This window comes from Chenopodium quinoa, unplaced genomic scaffold (assembly GCF_001683475.1).
Source record: "Chenopodium quinoa cultivar QQ74 unplaced genomic scaffold, ASM168347v1, whole genome shotgun sequence".
NCBI classification, from domain to species: Eukaryota; Viridiplantae; Streptophyta; class Magnoliopsida; order Caryophyllales; family Amaranthaceae; genus Chenopodium; species Chenopodium quinoa.
This window is the reverse complement of record NW_018742931.1, coordinates 225,113-248,107: the sequence shown is the minus strand read 5'-3', so window position 1 is coordinate 248,107 and position 22,995 is coordinate 225,113. Positions and strand designations below refer to the sequence as shown.

General features: G+C 36.5%; 2 protein-coding genes and 2 non-coding genes across 4 annotated transcripts; 2 read left to right on the top strand and 2 right to left on the bottom strand.

The window, feature by feature from the left end:
* Positions 1-1,663: 1,663 nt before the first annotated feature.
* On the top strand, positions 1,664-9,857 carry LOC110728376 (ATP-dependent zinc metalloprotease FTSH 4, mitochondrial-like). Its single transcript, XM_021908024.1, has 7 exons — positions 1,664-2,060; positions 2,638-2,725; positions 3,569-3,826; positions 4,998-5,243; positions 5,377-5,501; positions 6,264-6,740; positions 8,586-9,857. The coding sequence occupies exons 1-7, from the start codon at positions 2,034-2,036 to the stop codon at positions 9,510-9,512; spliced, it is 2,148 nt and encodes a 715-aa protein (XP_021763716.1). The 5' UTR covers positions 1,664-2,033; the 3' UTR covers positions 9,513-9,857.
* Positions 9,858-19,512: 9,655 nt separating this feature from the next.
* LOC110728364 lies at positions 19,513-21,759 on the top strand. Its single transcript, XM_021908011.1, has 2 exons — positions 19,513-19,704; positions 21,157-21,759. The coding sequence occupies exon 2, from the start codon at positions 21,170-21,172 to the stop codon at positions 21,608-21,610; it is 441 nt and encodes a 146-aa protein (XP_021763703.1). The 5' UTR covers positions 19,513-19,704; positions 21,157-21,169; the 3' UTR covers positions 21,611-21,759.
* A 753-nt stretch (positions 21,760-22,512) lies between these two features.
* TRNAI-AAU lies at positions 22,513-22,586 on the bottom strand. The gene has a single exon. It is a non-coding gene; the product is annotated as a tRNA-Ile (tRNA).
* An 82-nt stretch (positions 22,587-22,668) lies between these two features.
* TRNAI-AAU lies at positions 22,669-22,742 on the bottom strand. The gene has a single exon. It is a non-coding gene; the product is annotated as a tRNA-Ile (tRNA).
* Between the last annotated feature and the right edge of the window lie 253 nt (positions 22,743-22,995).

The window sequence follows — 22,995 nt, the reverse complement described above, 5'->3', positions numbered from 1 at the left end:
TGCTGGTTGCTGATCTCATCGACAACTACTGCAGAGAGTGGAATACCAGCAGCTTGGTGAGCTATTTGAGGTGGAAGATTGCAGAGCTATTACACAAATTCCATTGCCTATGTATGAACAACATGACTCGAATGGAGAATACTCGGTCAAGTCAGGGTATTGGCCTGGCTTACTTGGACGCATAAATGCAAGTAATGGTGAAAATAGTGAATTATTAGTAGAAACAAATTTGTACATGAACAAGTGACTACGGATCCTTTTATATCTGCTCATGGTTTTGTCCAATTGGTTGAAGACTACCGCAAATATAATGCGAAGGTGTGCAACGTCTCTTACCCCAATCCCAATGTTTCTGCTGCTAGTTGGGCTACTCCACCAGAGTGAGTAATTAAGCTCAATGTGGATGCACATTTTGTTGGCCGTGAGTACGTAGGCTTGGGTATTGTGGCTAGAGAAAAATATGGGGGAGGTCATGCTTGCTGCTGTGAAGGGTTTGAAGGTGGGATTGACTGCAGAAATGGCGGAGGTAGCTGCTGCTAGATATGGCTTGGCTTTGATGGAACGCTATGGGTATAGGAATGTATGGTGGAGTGTGATGCATTGGCTGTGGTGAAGAATATAGCACAAAACGTCTCTGGTCGGTCTCCAAGTTATGTGATCTATGATGATATTAGGAAGTTGTCTAATCACTTTTCTTTTATTATGTTTTAGAGCCGGTAATGCTGTGGCTCACTTAATTGCTAGGTGGGACACTCTTGGTTGTTCCGAGCGTATCTGTACAGACTCGTTTCCCCAAAGTCTCTTAACTTTGGTGGAACTTGATTTGCATTAATATTATCGGCTCTTACTTTTCCTAAAAAAAAAAAGAAAAAAAAAAAGAAAAAGAAGCTACATATGTAAAAATATACAAAGTATGAAATTTGAGTAAAATATTGTGGATCACAAATGTAATATAAAAATTAAATTAAATAAAGATAAAAAGGGGAGAACATTATAATTCTTTTGGTGCAATAAAATCCAACGAATATTATAACGAGAGATGTATTATTTGTGTGTTTATTTTAGTCTAATCCAAAAAGTGCATTTATAATGACATAATGAAAGGAAGGCATGAAATATGGATATAGAATTCAAAATGAGTTGAGAATTCATTTGATCTATTCTGATATGGTCTATTGTGATTTTCATATTTAACTAAATATTTAGGAACCCTCAAGATAAAAATAATAGATTAATTTGTCATTAGATTAACGTATCAATTTCATAAGTAGGCGAGGATTTCAACTTCACACCATATGACCATATCCTTTATTTTATTTTTTCTTCTACTTTTTTTTTTTATTTTTTTTTCTAACTAAACAAATAATAAAATATATAATTCATTTATAACTTATAAATCAATACATGTCGTTTAGAATCATTTTAAAAAACAAAACAAAAATCATGCACATATTACACAGTCTCGATTAAATAACAACTTAACGTGACCATGTGGTATGCACTTATGTCCATTTTGACCAAATCACAAAAACGAATCAAATTGTTTGAGCACTAACAAAGTGACAATGTTACTCACTCGTAACTTGGTAAGTACTCGAACAAATGTACAAATTGGAGATTAGGACAGTTAATCACTCTCAAACTACACTTATAGCGTGGGCGAATATGGATCACCGACCCATTTGATTCATACCCGTTAGATATTTTACTCTCTTGCTCTGTTCATTCCAAAAAATTAAAAATTAACAAAAATTCAAACTACTTGTCTCACAAATTTCTTCATCTCAACCAAACGCTACATTTTACTCGTACATACATAAAGCTTTCTCTCTCTCTCTCCTCTCTTTCCCCTATTTTTCGCGATTGCTGGGCACCCAAATTATTAATTTTTTTTTTATTGTAACAGATTCAAGATTCAATTTTAATTGAGGGTTTGCAAAAATTGGGGGAAAATTTATTGGACAAGAGGGAAGATCATTTCTTTAGCTCTCTTTAGGAGAGAGAGCTAAATTAAAAGAGGGAATAGGGGTTTAATGGCTTGGAGGCAACTTATTAGGCAGGTTTGTGATTGAATCTTTCTATTTTATTGATACCCTTCTATTGATTTTCTTTGAAGTCTGGTAATTTATTGGTTTTGTTGATCTTGGAACCCTAATTTTTTTGTTTTTAGTTGATTTGGGGAATTTAAGGATTTGGATTTGTTGAATTAATTTGTGGGTATTGATTATTTTGCCCTTTTTTTGTGTGGGTTTGGTTGAATTATGTTTAATTGGGTAGATAGAGTTGAAAGTTGGGGGTTTTGAGCTTAGGGTTTTCGTAAAGATGGATTCTTGCAGAATATTTTAGCCGGTTAGTTTGGATTTTCAGTGAAATTAGTTGTTCTTAGTTGGTAGCTTATCCATTTGATGATGGTAATGAAGGTTTGAAGTAGTTGAAATTAGAACTGTCACATGAAATGGCTACAGAAATGAGTTTGAATCTTTAGATTTTGATGAAGATTGTACCTTTCTTTTGTGTCGATTGTCTTCCTCTATATGTAGATCACCTTAACTTGGAAGGTATTTTGATTTGGGAGAAGGGTGTTGATTGAATGTTATGCAATTGGAAATTTACGATTCTGTTTATTGTTTTTGGCAGGCGGCAACACGGGAATACGAGCTTGTACGATTGAGGACTATTTCAACTAGGCTTTATTCAACTTTACGACAGCTGCACAATGTTGGAGGTGAAACTTTTGTCTTTTTGACATGTTACTGGATTTTCCTTTGATGTGTTTATAAAAGAGTTGTAGGATTTTGACCTAGGTGATTGTTCATTTGATGATATCTATGGGTTGTTGATAATCAATTATCTTATAATTGTTTGATTGTTAGTTTGTTACGCACGTGTAGTGTCTACTAACTAAGAATTGGACGCAGTATGACACCATGATTGTAGGAAATTGGTTTTGAATGCAATAAGTTTGTCAAGGATTGAAATAGGAGTTGATAGTTTTTAGACTCGTATATTCATTGTTCCTATGGCTTCATTTATTGAGACATGAGTACTGTCAAAACTAAAACCGAAGGAATCGATTATTGGATTTTCCCAATAATACCACTACTCGACATGTGTTGGTTTTATGTGGGAATAAAGAAACTGATATAATGGTATGAGCTTCTAGCTATTTTGTAGATCATTTGGCTTGATAGGAGTGCAAGGGAGTATTTCATACAAGTCTATTTCTGTGATTAAAATCTTAGACTATGTGGTTTATTTTGTGTTGCTTTGTGCACTTCCGGAGGTATTATGTTTAAACAATCTCTGAGTGAGATCCAACTTTATTTGGTTTGTCTGGTGATAATAGTTTCTATTATGAGGATGTCTTAAGCTCTAGCATCTTAATTTTTTAATAAGAGCTTCTCAGTTAAATTTGCTTTAAACTTTATTCTGGTTTGTGTCCTGCCCAATTACTCTTTATTTGATTAAATTGTTGTTTGGTTTGTTTGTATTTTTGGCTAGATTCAAGATTTCATTTTTAGTTTGGGTGACCAAACATATATTACTAACTATATGATTTGTTTTGCAGAAAGTAGACTTGCAGGATCTCAGAAGAGATATCAATCGAGCTATGTTGGCAGCTTAGGTCAAAGAGGTCGAGATGCTGAGGGAGCAAGTGATTATTTTAGGGATGTTTATCGCCGAGGCGATCCAGAAGCAGTGATAAGAGCCTTTGAAAGTCAACCTGCTTTGCATTCTAGTCCTACTGCTGTGGCCGAGTATGTTAAAGCACTGGTCAAGGTTGATAGATTGAATGAAAGCGAGTTGCTCAGAACATTGCAGAGAGGTTTGTGTTGGAATATGTGTTTTACTTAATAAGTTGACAACAAGCTATGGTGACTACTTTCTCTTTTGACATCTCATACAATGTGTCTCTTGCCAATGGTGTCTGCTGATGAACTGAAAACTATGACTTCTCTATGGAAAAAGACTTGCATGTTGTCCCCTGGAATAGGCTTTGTTTCTTTGGGAAATTAAAATTTTATCTATGCATAATAAATGGCATTTTGTGGATAATGTGGTGCTTACTTTTCTCCTGACAAGTGAATAATTGTAGGGTCTTTTTTAACTTCTTGTTGTGGTCTTTGACTATTTGTATGTGCCACTCTTGGAATTGTTGTTTGTGAGTTTCATGCATTCGGTTGTTTGATTTTCATCTCAATATTTACTTGTTTAAGTATATATCAAGTTCTTTTATGTGGTGCCATTCTGTCTCTACTGTTATTTTTTTTTTCTCCTTTTGAAAGGATGTCCCTACTCTGCTTTGATCCCTAATTTCACTAAGCTATTTGTCTAAGCTTTGAACTTCAGCTTTTAGTCTTGGAAGATATTTAAAAAACACCTTAAAATTATGTAAATAATGAATTCCTGTGTAGTAAACTAGACACTATGACAATGGCTCACTTGCTCATTTCATTGACCTCTTAAATTACCAATAGCCTCCACCTAATAGCTGATCCTGCTGCTGGCTTGCAGGTGGAGCATTCCATCTGTGCATTGTTCTTGCTTCTCCTCAAAGTCATCTCTGAACTAATCTCATTTGCTCTATTTGTTGCCTTGATCTCTCTTTGGCGCCCTAAAATATTTCTCTGTAACATGTACATTTTTTTTGCCATCTGTTGTCTGCTGTTAGAGAGGCAGGTATTTCATGCCATCTCCTATCTCCCTCTCTCTCTCTCTCACCCACACACGCACGCGCACACACACACGCACGCACGCGCATACACAAATCTTTAAGTAGCGGAGGTTCTTGGTACATGTGCACTACATGCACGCGCAAACACACAAATATTGGTTTTTTTCGTGTGCAATCTCACAAGCCATTATTTTCTTGTGTCTAATGTAATTAAGTGCTATATTTGTAAGTCATTTGGTTTTTATCTATCTCAGTTATTTGTTCTCTTTCTATTTATTTCACTGTCCTCTCTCTTGCTTAATTGAATTGCTAATATCATCAGGAATAGCTGCCACGGGCCACAGCTTTTCTGAGGAAGAAAGCATGGGTGGACTTTCTGCTTTCCGCAATGTGGGAAAATCCACAAAAGATGGAGTACTTGGAACTTCTAGTGCTCCAATACATATGGTGTCTTCTGAAGGAGGGCATTTTAAGGAACAGCTGTGGCGTACTTTTCGTACCATTGCTTTAGCATTTCTCTTAATATCAGGAGTTGGGGCACTAATTGAAGACAGAGGAATTAGTAAAGGTACAGAAACTACAAGTGCTCTGAGTACATTGGTCCAGGGGCAAAAGGGCTAGGATCTTTCTCACTTTTAATTTTTGCTATTTTATAGTTTGTCTTTGAGCTAATTCATGAAATCCGCCTTTTCATAATTCAGGACTTGGTCTGAATGAAGAGGTGCAGCCTAGTATGGAGTCCAACACTAAATTCAGTGATGTGAAAGGTGTTGATGAAGCAAAAGCTGAGCTAGAAGAAATTGTTCATTATCTTCGAGATCCTAAGGTATGTTAATCCATGTATATAGTTTCTTTTATTTCTGACTGCTTTGAAAGTCTTTCATGTTCTTTTATTAAAAGTGGTTAGCATCTACAACTGGACTTCTATTATTTTTCCTCTTTCCTTTTATCTGCAAGTGTTTCTCAGAGAGACTCATCAATGAACTGCGTTAATATCTTTTAATCTATCATATTAAGAAGGCAAAGAGTATATACACTTTTCAATTATGACCAGTGTTATAGAGAGACTTCATTTTACCTTATGCTAACTCCATATGGTTTGGGCTCTTGACATTTAAATTTGTTTTAATAATACTTTGTATAATACAGTGTGGTTAAAACTCGTAATTATCTGGTCCTGTTTGATACTAGTAGCCAAGTCTAAATGACACTGATCAGTGATCATGACATCTAAAAAGTTGTTCCTTGGTTGTTGTTACGACTCCTCTCTCCTGCTAGTATGAAAATGTTAATGTAGGTTTTGACTCCTCTCCCGCTTCTTATCTGTACTGTACAGTACTGATAGCAAACATGAGGCACTTGTATGATGTGCAAATTTATGTTGATATGTACTACATTATTTTTTCCTTTGATGTCACTTTTGGTGTCTTGAAAGAAAGCATTTTCATTCTTTTGTATAGTATCTTGGTGAACTATTGTGCCAATGGATACTATTTTTTCCCCAAAATTATGTCTGCGATGTTAGATTTATTATGATTCTTGCGTGGATAGTTATGTCTTATTGATACATATTTTTTTATATCTACAGCGTTTTACTCGTTTGGGAGGTAAACTCCCCAAGGGTGTTTTGCTTGTTGGCCCTCCTGGTACTGGCAAAACTATGCTAGCCAGAGCTATTGCTGGAGAAGCTGGAGTACCTTTCTTCTCTTGCAGTGGTAGTGAGTTTGAGGAGATGTTTGTTGGTGTTGGAGCCAGGAGGGTTAGAGATCTGTTTGCAGCGGCTAAGAAACGGTCACCTTGTATCATTTTTATTGATGAGATTGATGCTATCGGGGGAAGTCGTAACCCCAAGGATCAGCAATATATGAAAATGACATTAAATCAGTTGCTTGTTGAACTTGATGGCTTTAAACAAAGTGAGGGAATTATTGTGATAGCTGCAACCAACTTTCCTGAATCATTGGACCATGCGCTGGTTAGACCTGGACGATTTGATCGACATGTTACCGTTCCCAATCCAGATGTTGAAGGACGCAGACAGATTTTAGAAACTCATATGACTAAGGTATGAAATAGTGGTGACAAATTTCCTGTTTCCCTGGATTAAATAGTTCACGTCTTTTGCATTGTTGTTTTGAATGAACTATCATTTAATCAGATGTTCAGAAGTTCATAACACCTTGGGAGGGGAGTAATTTATATTTTGATATTGCCCTTAGATGTTACTCCCTCTATCCCAAAAGTGTTCCACACTTTCCTTTTCCATCTGTCACAAAATAGACTTCCTATTTCAGTATGTACCTGCTAGGGATGGCAATGGGTAGGGTCTGGGTAGGGTCTAGTGATACCCGGACCCGTACTTGGAATTTTCAATCCATACCCATACCCATACCCTACCCGAACCCTTAGGGTCTAAAATTTTAAGACCCTTACCCGGACCCTATGGGTCTAGCAGTCTGGGTAGGGTCCAGGGTCCAATATGGGTCCTTCACTAACCTTTTTTTCCCAAATTTTAATTGTCTGTTTTTAATTGTACGATTGCATGTATTGCGCAAAAAGCAAATAAACTAATACATAAGAACATGACCGATTAATTTGGCATATCGTAAATCAATTAAATAAAAAAAAAAAATATTAGAATGATATATAAACAAATTATTATCCATAAGCTCATTACAATTTAAGTCTTGTAGAATTAAGTGCACAAGTAGAAAGTTAATAGCCTACTATTTATAATCGTCTTTCGTATCATACTCGATTTCATCATTAACATCCTACAAAATCAACATCCTTAAGATTTTTTCTATTTGATTTTGAAAATTTGTCTTAGTTAATATATTATGCGGGTCTATGTACGGGTCTGGGTAGAGTACGGGTTTGAAAACATCATATCCGGACCCTTACCCTACCCGATGCCGCCTAGACCCATACCCTACCCGTACCCATAGGGTCTAAAAAAATTAGACCCATACCCGTATTTTAGGGTAGGGACTGACAAGGTCTGGGTAGGGTCCCGGACCCATTGCCATCCCTAGTACCTGCCCGTCTATTATTTCTTATCTTCTTTTTGGATCCAATATCTCCTTTCATTTCTCTTTTTCTTCATACTCCACTTTTTCCTACCATTCCACTTTTGCGTTAAAATAACAATAGGTAAGGCAACCACAAGGCCTACCAACTATTCTCTTGATACGTTGTCAGTTGTCACGAACAAGTATTTGAATTATTCTAGGATAGAGGGAGTATCATTAATTGTAGACAGTGTCTTGACCGTCAAAACCTGTACATGTTTACCCCAAACTCAAACCCGGACTGTACCCAAATTACATGACCCAATCATGAGCTGAACTGGTAACCTGAAAAGTAATGACCTATATTGCTTGATTTATCATAATAACTACTCGTAACCCATGTATGACCCAAATCAAACCTGATCCAAGCAATTCGTTTCCAATGTTTTCATAGAATTTCTTTGATGAAGGCAAGAAAATAGGAGTAAATCAGCTTGTTTTCTGTTGATCGATGTTCTGGAAAGAAAGCACTGCAATTTTTTCTCCCCTATTCTTTGGCTTTAATGTTGGGTTTTATTAGGTCTGAGTTAGGAATTCTGATAGACAAAAGCCCTGTGTTGATTGGGTGTGGTGATTTCTTTAGCTCCGATTATCTGTTGTCATTGTGATAATAGTAAGAAACTCTTGTGGTTGTTAGTTAGATGAGCGTACCAAGTATAAGCTACATATATTTATTTATTTTGTTTTTGGAATAATAGAAGTGTAGTTCTGAACTTTTGGTTATCCTGTCAGTTGTCACCAAGACACTATAGATTGAGTGCTAAATCTGTTGATTGCTGTGTACATGCACTAATGCTATTTCTACCTTTGGGTCGTTCGACATGTTTTACTATATACAGGTGCTGAAGGGAGAAGATGTGGACCTCATGATTATTGCTCGAGGAACGCCAGGCTTCTCTGGTGCTGAGCTTGCTAACCTAGTTAACATAGCTGCTCTGAAGGCTGCAATGGATGGGGCCAAGGCAGTGAGCATGCCTGATCTTGAGTATGCCAAGGACAGAATTTTAATGGGCAGTGAGCGCAAGTCCGCTGTAATCTCCGAGGAAAACCGGAGGATGACAGCGTATCATGAGGGCGGTCATGCCCTCGTCGCTATGCACACTGCTGGTGCCCTTCCGGTTCACAAAGCTACAATCGTCCCTCGAGGTGTTTCCCTTGGAATGGTTACTCAACTTCCTGAGCAGGATCAAACAAGTGTTTCCCGGAAACAAATGCTTGCCCGCCTTGATGTTTGCATGGGAGGTCGAGTTGCTGAGGAGCTCATTTTTGGGGAGAATGAGGTAACTTCTGGTGCATCCTCTGATCTCCAACAAGCAACAAAACTTGCACGGTCAATGGTAACAAAGTATGGGATGAGCAGAGAGGTTGGGCTTGTGACTCATGATTATGATGACAATGGCCGGAGTATGAGCACTGAAACTCGGCTCCTTATTGAGCAAGAGGTTAGGTTTTTACTTGAGCAAGCATACAACAATGCCAAAAACATTCTTACAACTCATAGCAAGGAGCTCCATGCCTTGGCTAATTCATTGTTAAAGAATGAGACACTCACGGGCAATCAAATAAAGGAGTTGATTACAGAAGTCAACTCAGAGCAGAAGCAACAGCAGCAACAGCAGATAGTGGCCACTCAGAACAGTGAGCAGTCTAATCCGTCTCCACCATCAACCCCAGGTGCCGCAGCATCAGCAGCTGCAGCTGCAGCAGCCGCTGCAGCCGCTGCTGCAACAGCCAAAGCAAAAGGAGTTGCTCCAGTGGGGTCTTAAATGTAGACTCTATTTATAAAAAAGCTTTTTTTCTTATATAAAAAATTTACTGAATCCATTGTGCATATATTTAGCTGTTAATTTTTATTGGAGGATGATGTTCTATTTCCTGTCATTCGCTACCATTTCTTGCGTGCATTTGCTGCAAGTTATCTGGTGTTTTCCCTGTATCATCAATCCGTGAGTTGGAAAGTGAACTAGAGATGTAGAGAAACTTAGCGGCCGAAGCAGATCTGACACGTTAAAGTTGTGTAGCAATATAAAGGTGGTTTGTTCTTTTGCATATGTGCAATAACAGGTTCTACATTTCTCAATAACACTCAGTTTAAGTCGTCTCTTTATTTACTTAAGCTTATTTTGGTGAAGAGGGAGACTATTATATGGGATACACAGCTTACAGCTTGAACGGTTCAGGCATACCAAACTTTTGTTAGATTGTGAATGAAATATATGCCTTTGCTATAAAAAGAGGTTGAATCCTTTCTCGACTTTGTATACTTCATCGAATACCTAAAGAGGAAATAACTCAATAAGGCTCGGAGAATAGACGTAGATTTTGTACTTTGTTATTATGTATTACTAGATGGAAGCCCGTGTGATGCACGGTTTTTTCATCTAAGATTTTTAATTATTTGATTTATTGTATTTAATAATTTCAGACAAAATTACAAAAGTTTAATATTTATTTATTTTTACTATAATTTATAATGAATTTATTAAATATAAATAAATTGTAAATATAATATTTTTTCCGTTATATAAAATCTTTAATATGAAATGATATATTTATAATTTAAATCCTAAATCATCATATCTTTTATTTCGATAGAATCACCAATCTCGTCCACAACCAACCTACTACATCAATGGATAAATTGAATCGTGAAATGTTAGCCAAACTGAAATTGATATAAATTAAATCTCTACATTTATATAAAATAAATCAATATATTTACCAATAAATGAAAAATTGTTGCGATATAAAATCAAATCTATGCATTGAAATTCTTTCATCATCTCCAAAAATAACCAAAGCCATCCATATATTAAGTATACAACATCTAATCGTATGTCATTACATAAACAAATAATCGTTAAGTATCCTAAATAAATACAATGTAACTAATAATTACAAATATAAATTTAAACATAAGATTTTAAAAATTATCCGGACATTGATGACCTTAAAGGCTAAAACTAACACAAAATTACTAACACAAAATTCGCTTGATGGGCTTTTGTATTGATACGAAATTTTATTTGTGTCGTATGATGTGTTAGATCTGCATGTAAAAAAACATTTAGTAAATAAAACATAAACATATATTAGTTGAGTATCCCAAATTAATACAATGTAAGTAATAATTAGAAATACTAATTTAAACATAGAATTTAAAAAATTAAGCTAAAAATTACCCGGCCATTGATGACCAAAAAACACAAAATTACTAACACAAAATTCGCTTGATGGGGTTTTTTATTGATACGAAATTTTGTTTGTGTCGTATGATGTGTCAATTTATAATGGTAGGTATCACAAATTTTAATTTAATTATACTTAACGAACAATTTGTATTTCTTATCGTAAATTCTATCAAAATTTATCTTATAATGATAGGTATCAAACTTTATTATAAGCGTTTATCATTTAAATATTTCTTAGTATATTTTTTTTGGATTTCTTATACTCGTAGTATTGAATTAATAAATTTATCTTTTTCTATATTTTTACTTTATTTTTTCCATTAAAATAATTTAATTCGTGGATTATAATCTACGTGACATTTAAATTTTAGATATATCAAATCTAATTCGTTACTTTTATCTAGGTGGTGACATAATTTTTTAATTCAAAAATAAAATACAAATCTTTCTTCTTATTGGTCAAAATAAACATAATTCTTACGTGACGCTCCAAATGTTCTCCAAAAATACCTACTTTATTTATATATATTAGATTTCCAAGGATTCAAATCCTCAAAATTTATTACGAAGTATATATTTTAATTTTCTAGAGATTCAAGTCCACTACTTGTTTACCTTATATTATCTTTCCTCTACTTTTCATCATTTTGATTGTTTTTGAAGTCATCTTTAGTACATCAAATACCATTTTTTTACCTTGACCATACATAATATATATACGGAACGAATCAAGCAAGACTTGACAAATTGGAAATGTTTGAATCTCGAAGCTTTTTGAGAGTGAGGAGCTGGGGATTCCCTTATCTTTCCTTAAGACCTTACCTGCTAAATCGGGATGAATTGACCCGTGAGGATTCCATCCAAAAAGAGCAGTTTATAGAAAATAATATTTACGGGGCGTTTGATTGGAGGGATGGAAATGAGAGGGATAAGAAGGGAGGATAAAGATAGGGGATTGATAGGTGGGACAAGGATAAATAATTTTTATCCCATGTTTGATAAGTATGGGAAATAAATTAGGGATAAGTAATAAATTTATAAAAATATCCTTATTAAGTTCTATCCTTTCCCCTTACCCTTTCAATTTCATTAAGGGTAATTTGGTCTTTTAATACCCCTTTCTTATCCCTTCCCCTTATACCACCCCCCTTAGTTATAGAAATGGAGGGATAAGTGGGTATTTTTATCCCTATCCCTAACCCTCTTTTAATCCCCATCCCTCTAAACAAACACTACATTTCTTTTATCCCTATTTTTCATCCTTGTCTTACCCCTTTTATCCCCTAAACAAATACCTTCCTAGTTTTCTATTCTTATCCCTCCAAAAATATATATTTAAAAGTTCTGTAAACTTTGTATCCACCAACCACCCAACAAAACCCTTCCTAGGCCTCAAGTCAACTTACAGAAAAGTGAAAAACACCCAAATTACTTACAAAAAAATGGCTGAAATTCTCTCGAATTCTGTAGAAGGCAGATTAACCTCACCCCCAAACACTCTTTTGCTGGAAATCTTCTCACTCCTCCCATTCAAATCAGCAGCTGCCACCTCCATTTTATCTCGCCGATGGTGTTACCTTTGGACTCAACTCCCTTACATCTTCTTAGATGGACCATGTGTTAGGATTAGTGTGGAGATGAATCAATGCATTGAGGCATAAGGTGAGAAGCTAGAAGCTGCTATTGGTTGTGAGTTCGATCGAACAAGAAGGAGTTCGGCCAAACTCGTGAAAAGTTCGTTCGAACATGCTGGGTCCGATCGAACCATGTTTTGAGGCAGTAGCAACAACACTTCCATTTTCTAGCATAGGTGTGACCGAACCTTAAGGGAGTTCGACCGAACTCCGGGTAGGTTCGGTCGAACCCCTGCTGCTCTGTTTCTACGGTGCGATTTCAGCCCGTGTGCTTGATTAATTGCTAGCCCTTGGATTGTCATTTAATACCTAGACTATATATACTTTTACTAAGCCTCTTTTATATGAATACACAAAACATAAACACATAGAGGGGGTTTGTGAGAGATTTGTGAGGAGCATTTGAATGTCATACCATTCATGCTTGTAATCTTGATTTCATTCATCATCAATACTACTCCATAGTGCAAAGGGTGGGGTTTTTTCTCCCGGGTCTCGGGTTTTTCCACCGTAACATTATCTCCCTTTTTTTTACTTGCTTTAATTTCTTCATGGTTGTTCTTAGTTGTTGTGCTTGTTTTGTTCTTCATTGTTGTGGGTTGATTGCAATTAGTTTGAACCCTTAATCCTTTCAATTGGTATCAGAGCCAGGGTTAATCTTTGGTGTTTTAGGGATTTAGGGTTTGTGTTAAACTTGAATTTGTGATTGAGTTACAAAGTTTGGGTCTTTAGGTGTTCAAAGTTTGAATCTTGGGTGTCAAGTTGCATTCTTTGTTGTTGAAAAACTACTGTGAACTTTGTGTGTTTGATTTTCAATGGAAGAAGGCAAGTTGAGAATTAAGAAGTTTGATGGGAAGGTTTTGGGTTTTGGAAGATGCAAATAGAGACTATTTGTATCAAAAGAACCTATATTTTCCCCTTACTAGTAAACCATCAGGTATGAAGGAAGATGAGTGGAAAGTATTGGATAAACAAGCTCTTGGAGTGATTAGATTGACATTGGCAAAGAGTGTTGCTTACAATGTCAAAGATGTGACAACGACGATTGGTGTGATCAAAGCATTGTCCAATATGTATGAGAAGCCATCGGCTATGAACAAGGTGTTCTTGATGCGTCGTTTGTTTGAAATTGAAATGAATGATAGTGGTTCCGCCCCCGAATATATAAATGAATTCAATTCGATAATCCCTCAACTAGCTTCTGTTGAGATCAAGTTTGATGATGAAGTGAGGTCCTTGATTTTGTTGTCATCGTTGCCTAGAAGTTGGGATACCGTTGTAGCCTCCATTAGCAACTCTTTCGGAAAGTCGAAGTTGAAGTGTGATGACGTGAGGGACTTAATCTTGAGTGAGAGCTTGAGAAGGAAGAACTCGGGTGAGTCATCGGGTGGTGCTTATTCTAGTGAAGGTAGAGGACGTGGAAGACAACAAAGAGGTGCTCAAAGAGGAAGATGGAAGTCTAGAGGGAGGAGTAAGTCGAAAGGGAAGGTGAACATTGTGTGTTGGGGTTGTGGTGTGAAAGGGCATACAAAGAGGGAATGTCCTAATCCCAAGAAGAAGGGTGGTTTAAACCACAAGAACCACGATGATGCTAGTTTATCGGTTAGCTTGGCATCAAGCGATGAAATCGATGATGCATTGATCTTGAGTGTTGATAGTCCCATTGAGTCTTGGATCCTTGATTTGGGAGCTTCATTCCATTATTCTCCATGTATGGAGATTTTCCAAAACTTCAAGAGCGACAAGTTTGAAAAGGTGTACCATGCGAATGATGAACCGTTAGATATTGTGGGGAAAGGAGATGTCATGATCAAGACTTCAAGTGGGAGCTCATGGAAGCTTGAAGATGTTAGGTACATACCTAAGCTAAGAAAGAATTTGATTTCGGTGGGTCAACTTGACTCAAGTGGTTTTAGAACCATGTTTGGTGAGGGTACTTGGAAGGTGTAGAAGGGAGCTATGGTGGTGGCTCGGGGCACGAAGACCGGTACTTTGTACACTACCTTAGGGTGTACAAGCATGATTTCTACAACCGCAAATGATGAGACTAGGCTTTGGTATACTCGGCTTGGTCACATGAGTGAGAAAGGGATGAAAATGCTAGCTTCAAAGGATAAGTTGTCGGGGTTGAAATCAATCGACATGAGATTTTGTGAAGCATGTGTTTTTGGCAAGCAAAAGAAGGTGTCTTTCACAAAAACCAAACGGTCCTTGAAGAAGGAGAAGCTAGAACTTGTGCACACGGATGTTTGGGGCCCATACCCCATCAAGTCCCAAGGTGGTTCTCACTACTTTGTTACTTTCATTGATGATTCAACCCGGAAAGTATGGGTGTATTTCATGAAGTACAAGTCGGAAGTGAATGAGAAGTTCAAGACTTGGAAGGCGGAGGTTGAAAATGCTTCGGGCAAGAAGATTAAGGCAATCAAGTCCGACAATGGAGGAGAGTATGAGTTGGAAGCTTACAAGAACATTTGTAAGGAGCATGACATTGTTTTTGGAGAGGACCATTCTCGGTAAACCTCGCCAAAACAGGGTAGCAGAGCGGATGAATAGGACCTTACTTAAGAGGGAAAGGTGTATGAGGTTGTTTGCGGGCCTCCCAAAATTCTTTTGGGCGGATGCCACTAGTCCCCCGACTTACTTGGTAAACCGTGGACCTTTGGTGCCTTTGGAATTCAAGATAACGGAAGAGGACTGGAGTGGTAAGGAGGTGTCCTACACTCACTTGAAAACTTTTGGTTGTGTGGCCTATTTGCAATCCGAGAACAGAGACAAGCTAGACCCAAAGGCCATCAAATGTTACTTCATCGGGTATGGATGTGAGAAATATGGTTATAGATTGTGGGATCCTAAGAATCGAAAGATTGTTAGGCATTGTGACATCACTTTTGATGACAGCTCCTTGTACAAGGACAATTTTGGTGGGAAATCCATTGAGAAAGAATCAATTGGAGATGAGTGGGAATTTGTTGAGCTAGATGGTAAAGTTAGAAGTGGCAAAGAGGTTGAACAAGTAGAAGTTGAGGTGACAATTCAACAAGCATCTCCTTAACATGGTGTTCATGTTCCTGTGGATTCGGATTCAAGTGATTCAGATGATGATGATCACTTGGAAACGGATGAGCGAGTAGTTATGGGTGAGCCTGTTGTGGTTCAAGGAGAGCCTTCTACACCACCAACGGTGAGTAGATCATCAAGACCAATCAAGCCATCAAACCGATATTCTCCATCCTTGCATTATTTGTTGTTGACGGATTTCGGTGAGCCGGAATGTTATCAAGAGGCAATGGGCATGGGTGACTCGTTGAAGTGGGAGCAAGCAATGGAAGACGAGATGTCTTCATTGGAGAAGAACAACACTTGGGTGTTGGTTGAGTTGCCCAAGGGCAAGAGAGCACCTTTGTGCAAGTGGATCTTTCAAAAGAAAGAAGAACCGGATGGTACAATTCGGTACAAGGCAAGACTTGTGGTGAAAGGTTTTTCACAAAAGGAGGGCATTGATTATCACGAGATCTTTGCTCCAGTTGTGAAGTCAACCACTATAAGGATCTTGTTGGCTATAGTGGTTTCGGAGGACTTATTTCTTGAGCAAATGGATGTAAAAACCGTGTTTTTACATGGTGATTTGGAGGAGGAAATTAAATCTACATGAAGCAAATTGTTCGATATTTTCTGTGTACTTGTGTATTTGAAAATGAATCACTTGTAGAGCTTGAGTTGGGTGGAAATATTTTCTGTGTACTACCAGAATTTGGGACTGTTAGTCTTCCAAAGTTGAAGAAACCTGTGTTGGTTGACTTACCATCCCTCTACGTGTTTAAAACTATAATTAAGTCATGCCTAACTTTGGAAATGTTGTCTTTGGAATTAGATAATGATTCTGCTTACCTTAAAATCTTCGATATATCAGCTCTGAAATTGAAGTCCTTGATTATCAGAGGAAAATCGCGACAATTTATCCTAGTAATTGATGCACCAATGCTCGAACACATTGAGATTTGTGGTTTTCTTGGAATCTATAAACTTGTCAAGTATCCAAGCATATTGTTCAGGGCTAATCTTGACATTTGGAATTTTAGTTATAGTAGGACTGATTATCTTATACTTATACCAAAAGTTCTTCAAGGGATTTCTAGTGTTGAGTCTCTTAAACTGTTAAATGGTCTTATTGTGTTCAATGCACTTAATGACTTTGATGTTGATGTTTGGTCAGCCTTTCATAATTTGGTCCATCTAACTATGGATATGTCTACGAATGAAGTGGATTGGGGTGACTGAAATCCAATACCTATGTGCTTGTTAAGTCAGCTTAAGAAGATAAAACTATTGAATGTCAAGGGTAATGCTAATGATGTGAAGTTGCTAGAGTACATTTTAAGTAAGGCAATTGTTCTGGAGCGGCTTTATGTTTCCTCTGCTTGTGATGGTTATGGCGATGATGATAGAGAAAGAGATCAGCTATGGAGGCAATATAAGTTGTCTAAAACACTGTTGTTGGTTCCGAGGAGTACCGAAGTCGAGTTTGTTGGTGGTTACATCCATTTATCTAATAATAGATGCATCTCAAAATGGATGCATTGTAAGATAAAAGGATGAGGATCCTGCTTGTGGCGAGACACCTGACACTGGAAGGCGGGTATGATTTTTATCATCATCATCGTATGTGAGCTCCTTTTCTCTTGGATGTAGCAAGAAATTCAAGACTAATCTCGCTTCAGCTTGAAATACACTCTTGCTGCTTCCTGTACATCTATTGTGTTCCTGTAATTAATCTGAGAAAAATTGTTCTTATAAACCCATTGGTTCAAGGACATATACTGTTTTCTTAATCAGTTTGTTTGGCCGCCTAATCACCAATATATGATGTCGAATCATGTCTTACTTTCAAGTGCTGTAAGACTGAATTTTAAGTTTCTGACATTTGTACATTGTAAGTGATATTATTTTGATAGGTGCGGACATTGCAAATCCAATTCTGTTTTGTCACTCTATCAACCTTACACCATATTAACCTACTGTTGTGCAGTTTGCAAATCAGGTTTGGAGTGTTCTTTTTATATAAAGAACATGAGTTACAGTGATTATTTATGTACAATTATCCCGGACAATTCCTGATAACTGGCTGTTATTCAAGGTCTCTCTACTTAGTCTCATCTACATAGCAATCGTTTTCATGCTTACAATATCAAATAACATAATCAAGACTGCAAATCAATGAAAGGTAAAAGAGTACAGTACAATCAGATTAAAATTTGCCTTGTAAGATCAGTGCAGGTCGAATTTCCTCCCACAACTTCATTGCTTCATCAATCTCTGTAATATCATAAAAGAGCATAGAGTTCGGAATTCCATGGCAACGCATACCATGCTCATGACGCCCTTCATAGAAGTGCCTCTCAAAAGCAATTTGATCCTTGTAGGTGTAATTTCTACATATATGACACTCGAATTCTTGATCTATCGCATCCCAACCCTGCAACAACTCATTAACCTTTTCAATATCTTCTTCTCCGTGGCTTTCTATGTCAGATTCAAGCACATGATCAGCTTTAATTACAGTCATAGGCTATTTAGTTAGTAGTCATTGCTAGCCTGTTCTTAACATCATGTCTAGTTACAGTCTCTTCCAGGATCTCGCACAACTCGTTCACTTTCACTTCTACAAGTATTGTTGCTTTATAATGAAAATGTTGTTCATCCTCTTCTCTTCTCAACTTTAAGTACTTCCGGTCCAGCTTGTCTACAAGGGTGTTCTTGGCCAAAAGAAGCCTCGTTGCTCTTTGAAGGACAATACCTTCTCAGATTTGAGTCTTAAGGCATCTTAAGCCTCTTTAATTCATCTTTATACTAGTTTTATATTATTTATTAACAAATCACAACTTTTTTTTATAAAAAATACCTGAACATTTTTTTGAAGACAAAATAAAAAATAAAAAAAAAAAAAAAAAAAACTCAACATTATTTGCAAAACTATGTAACTTAAAATTTTGAAAAAAAAAAGCATATATTATTAATGAGTTTGATTTTCCTTTTGTTAAGTTTGATGGAAGACAGGAAGAAAGAGGAGTACTTGTTCAGGGGAAAAAAATTACGCCGGGGGGGGGCCCGGGTAATTTTATCCTCGTTTTTAGGGGAATATATTATCCTCTTAGGTGACGTTTGGTTGCTATGGGAATTTACTTCCCATAATAATTTGGATTTCATGGGAATTAAATTCCTACATCAAATTCATGGGATTGCATAAAGTTGTTTGGTTGGCATGAAGAAAGTTGCAAATCATGGGAATTTTGACTTACTAAGGGGGGGTTAGGTAATTAACTTCCCATGTTTTGTGGGAAGTCATAATTCCCATGATTGCAATTCCCTCATTTACACTTTTTATTTTCAACCAAATAACCTTTACATTTTCAAATTCCCATGATTTTTCACTTTCCTCAATTTCTTTAATATTACTCCCCATCCAGGCAAATAAAAAAAATCTGAATTTTTCTTCCCATAGCTTTTACCCTCCTTCTACTGGCATTCAGGCAGGCCCTTAGTGAATAATATTACCCCCAAATTTCATTATAGTCACCTTAAATCACATAAAAGTCACCCCTTTACAAAGTTGTGCCATAAGTGATTAGTGGATAAGGTGATCAAATTCGTGTTTCACAATTGTTTAGGGACCATATTGATTTGAGCCAATAAACAAGAGTTTTAAACACAATTTTCAATTTGAAACCTAAAACAACCCGCAAAAGTTATCAAAGACTAATATTCACCTTAAAGTGATATGAAAATTGACTCAAATCTAGAATTGTCCAAAAATGGCCCGATCCAATTAGATCCAACCTTACCTAAAGTGATTTGTTGAACAATTCGACCTACATTGACACAATGATATAACATGACGAACTAGACCCAACCCAATCACCTGAAATTCCCAAATTGACACCATGACCAACCGGAACAAAAATTGACCAAGTTAACCCATTTGAGGTGTCTAGACAAACAGGCAATTGTGCCACACAAAGCGCTTCAGAAGTGAACTGCCTCGTACTCATTTGTCATCATACGCTCAGAACACCTCCGGCAAATTGATTTTCCGGCAATCTCTCTCTTCTCTTCCGACTGACGAAATCCTTTTGGTAAGCTATCCCTATCTCTGCTTCTTCCCCTCATTTTACTATTGATTCATGATCTTGTGCTTACTTTTGAATGTGATAATTGATTTATTTGGAAAATTTTCTGGCGAATTTGACCTTTAATTAGCATGTTTTAATTAATTTTTTGCAAATTATGTTTTTAATATTAATATTGTAGAGCAGAAAAACCCTATAATTGATGAATATTAGATATATTAATTATGCAGTTGGGTTGTCATAATTGGGAAACCTGGAGAGGTTTGAGAGTGCTCGTGAACAAATTGTGGATTATAGATCATAAAATTAGTAATTTTGATTGAGTTTGCTTATGAAGGGGGAGAAATGTAGATATTGGGCCTTGTTTATTTGTGAGAGTATGTAATAGACACTGGAAATAGAAAGTTGAAGAAAATTGCTATCTTGCAAAGTGGAAAGGTGAACAACAAGGTCGGATTCTTGTAACTTTTAGATCAATGTAAAAGAACGAAATCGATTCACGGTTGTAATATTATCCAGTCCAGCTAGAATGTTGAATACTAATGTATATTTGAATTGGTTTTAGTTGAAATGGGGAAACATTAGGTGAATGGAATTAGGATAGAGTTGTTTTCTATCTTTAAATTAAGGGAATAGATTATTTTCAACAGGATTCATTGCCTCTTACATAAGATTGGCTTCTGATGAAGTTATAAATGGGGTTATTTTTAGGTGTGTATAATCTGTTTGTTTTTGATTGTTGGTTGAACATAGCTCTTGAAATTCATTTACAATAAATAAAGGCGATGTTTGTCCTGATTTTGGCAGATTAATTCCAGAATGAATATGTTTATACTTCGTATGTTGCATAAATTTCCACCTGAAAATTTCACCTATTTTTGATGTATATACTATGCCACTAGTTTAGCTGCGATGATACCATCTTGTAGCACCTGTCATGCTCAGTTGTGGAACTCAGTGGAACGTGTTGGGCAAAGACAAGTGCTACAAATTATTTTTCCTTCCGTAACCGGTCTTATATTCGTCTGTTAAAATGTTTTGTAGTTTAAGTTCTTGTATATACTCAAAGTGTCAAATCAAGCATCTATAGAAGAGGCGATTCTCTTTTCTGTAATGTGTCAACATATGCTACTTGGGAAATATCTTAATCCATTTTCTTGTTAATTCTCATTAATTTTGGAGTGGATAAAGAAGTATCCATAACCACTTGATTGTTTAGAGCCAATGTATGTTTCTTTGCAAGCCATAGATGTACTTTAATATATGGTCAGGTCTCGTTGAATGCTCATTAATTTCCGAGTGAGAATTGCACATAACAAACACTCCATATAAAAATAATGAGGATATATATAAATATACAAATAACTGAATTGAAGCAGCGGATTGTTCTAGTCTGTCTCAAATCCTGTCCAATCTGTTGTTCAATATGTTCACTAAAGACTAATTCTTGATTGTCAGTTTTGGCTGTGCTATGTTAGGTGTTAAAACTCTTTCAGACATCAGAATACTTGCAATCCCAACTCCAAGACGATGCATGACACACCAAATCCGGCCATATCATGTAACCCCTCGAAAGCAATTTCAGAACCTTAGGAAACTTGTGGTTTGTGCTAAAGAGCAGAAGAATGGAGATGAAAATGAGATAAGCAAAGAGCCAAAACCCAACAATGAAAATGGTACTGAGGCCAGTGACGATCAGCAGACACCATTATTCAAACTGAGATGGACTGATTTGCTGCTTGATCCAGATCCAGACAATGTATTGGCTGTGGGCCTGACAGGTCTGCTTACATGGGCGAGTGTCCAGGTGGTGTGGCAGCTGTTAACTGTCTCATTGGCTATCGTAATTGCTGCGCTTAAGTACTCTTTCGTTGCTGCTCTTCTTATTTTCATTCTCGTTGCCCTTCTTTAACTGCATCAATTGTTAAGATTCCTTAGCTTGTGAAATGTACAGTAGTTTTAAGTCTTGTAAACGTTATTGAATTGTAAATGTGATTCATATATATGGTATTATTGGAGAAAATTTTATCAAAAGTTATTGTTGAGGCACTATAAAGAGGTTGTACAGGGAAATCATACATTGTAGTTTTGATTAGAGGTGTCAATTCAGATGATCGGATCGGGTCGGATCGGGTCAATTTTTAAAGTTGAGTCATACCAAATTAATGTGTCCACGCGAGTCGAAATCTGAATCTAGGTCGGGTGGTTTTGACACCTCTAGTTTTGATCTCCATTCATTTATTAATTAAGACATTTTTTTCCCCTAAAAATCCATAACATGTACATTATTGCAGAATTATAAAACTACATTCTGTAACTCATTTTTTATTTGAGCTGATCTTTTAAAGTGGACTATCATGAACAGATTAATTCCCACACTTCATTTTCATATTATGCAAGAGATAATATTCAGCCCTTTCTCTTCACAACTTTGCCAATCTTGCTTGGTATTCTTAGTTTCTTACAGGTTGAACTTTCTAGTCGGAAGCTTCAAGAGTCAAGACTATTGTTGTCTACTGTCCATAGTGAAAAGAGCAGTTTACTCGACCAAATGCTTCAGTCACATCGGTTTTGAATGCACAAGTGCATGAACAGAGAGTTTGAAATTTGACGGATGAATTTAGGCAAGGCATTCAAGATTGATAAATTTCAAGAGCTGAAGGACTCGTTCGAATCAACTCTACATAGAGTAATATAACAACTAAAAGGATGTTTGTGTCAAGCATATAGTAAGATCGCATGACAACTAATTCGAGACAAAAAGTGTGCTTACAGGATCCAAGCATAACCAGAATGCAAGTACCAAAAACATTTTGGCCCATGCAGGGGTCGAACCTGCGACCTTGGCGTTATTAGCACCACGCTCTAACCAACTGAGCTAATGGGCCACAATAATGATGATATTATCTATTATAAAAATATATAAATTTGTAATTAATAAAAGTGAATTAAAAAGTGAAAACTATAAATTGGCCCATGCAGGGGTCGAACCTGCGACCTTGGCGTTATTAGCACCACGCTCTAACCAACTGAGCTAATGGGCCTTGATATTTTAAATGGCTCACTAATACTTATATTGAAATTATAAATTGTTTATGTCATAGATGATTAATCAAGTGAGGTTGATCTTGAAGAAGAGTAAAGCATGTAATTTGAATGCAATCACAAATACAATGATAAAATTGTGAAAGAAATCACCAAAGGTACAAGCAATTGAAGATTCTATAAATTAGAAAATACTAAGTATTGAAAATAAATCAAATTACATAAACAAGTCAACGGATTGTACGTTGATGG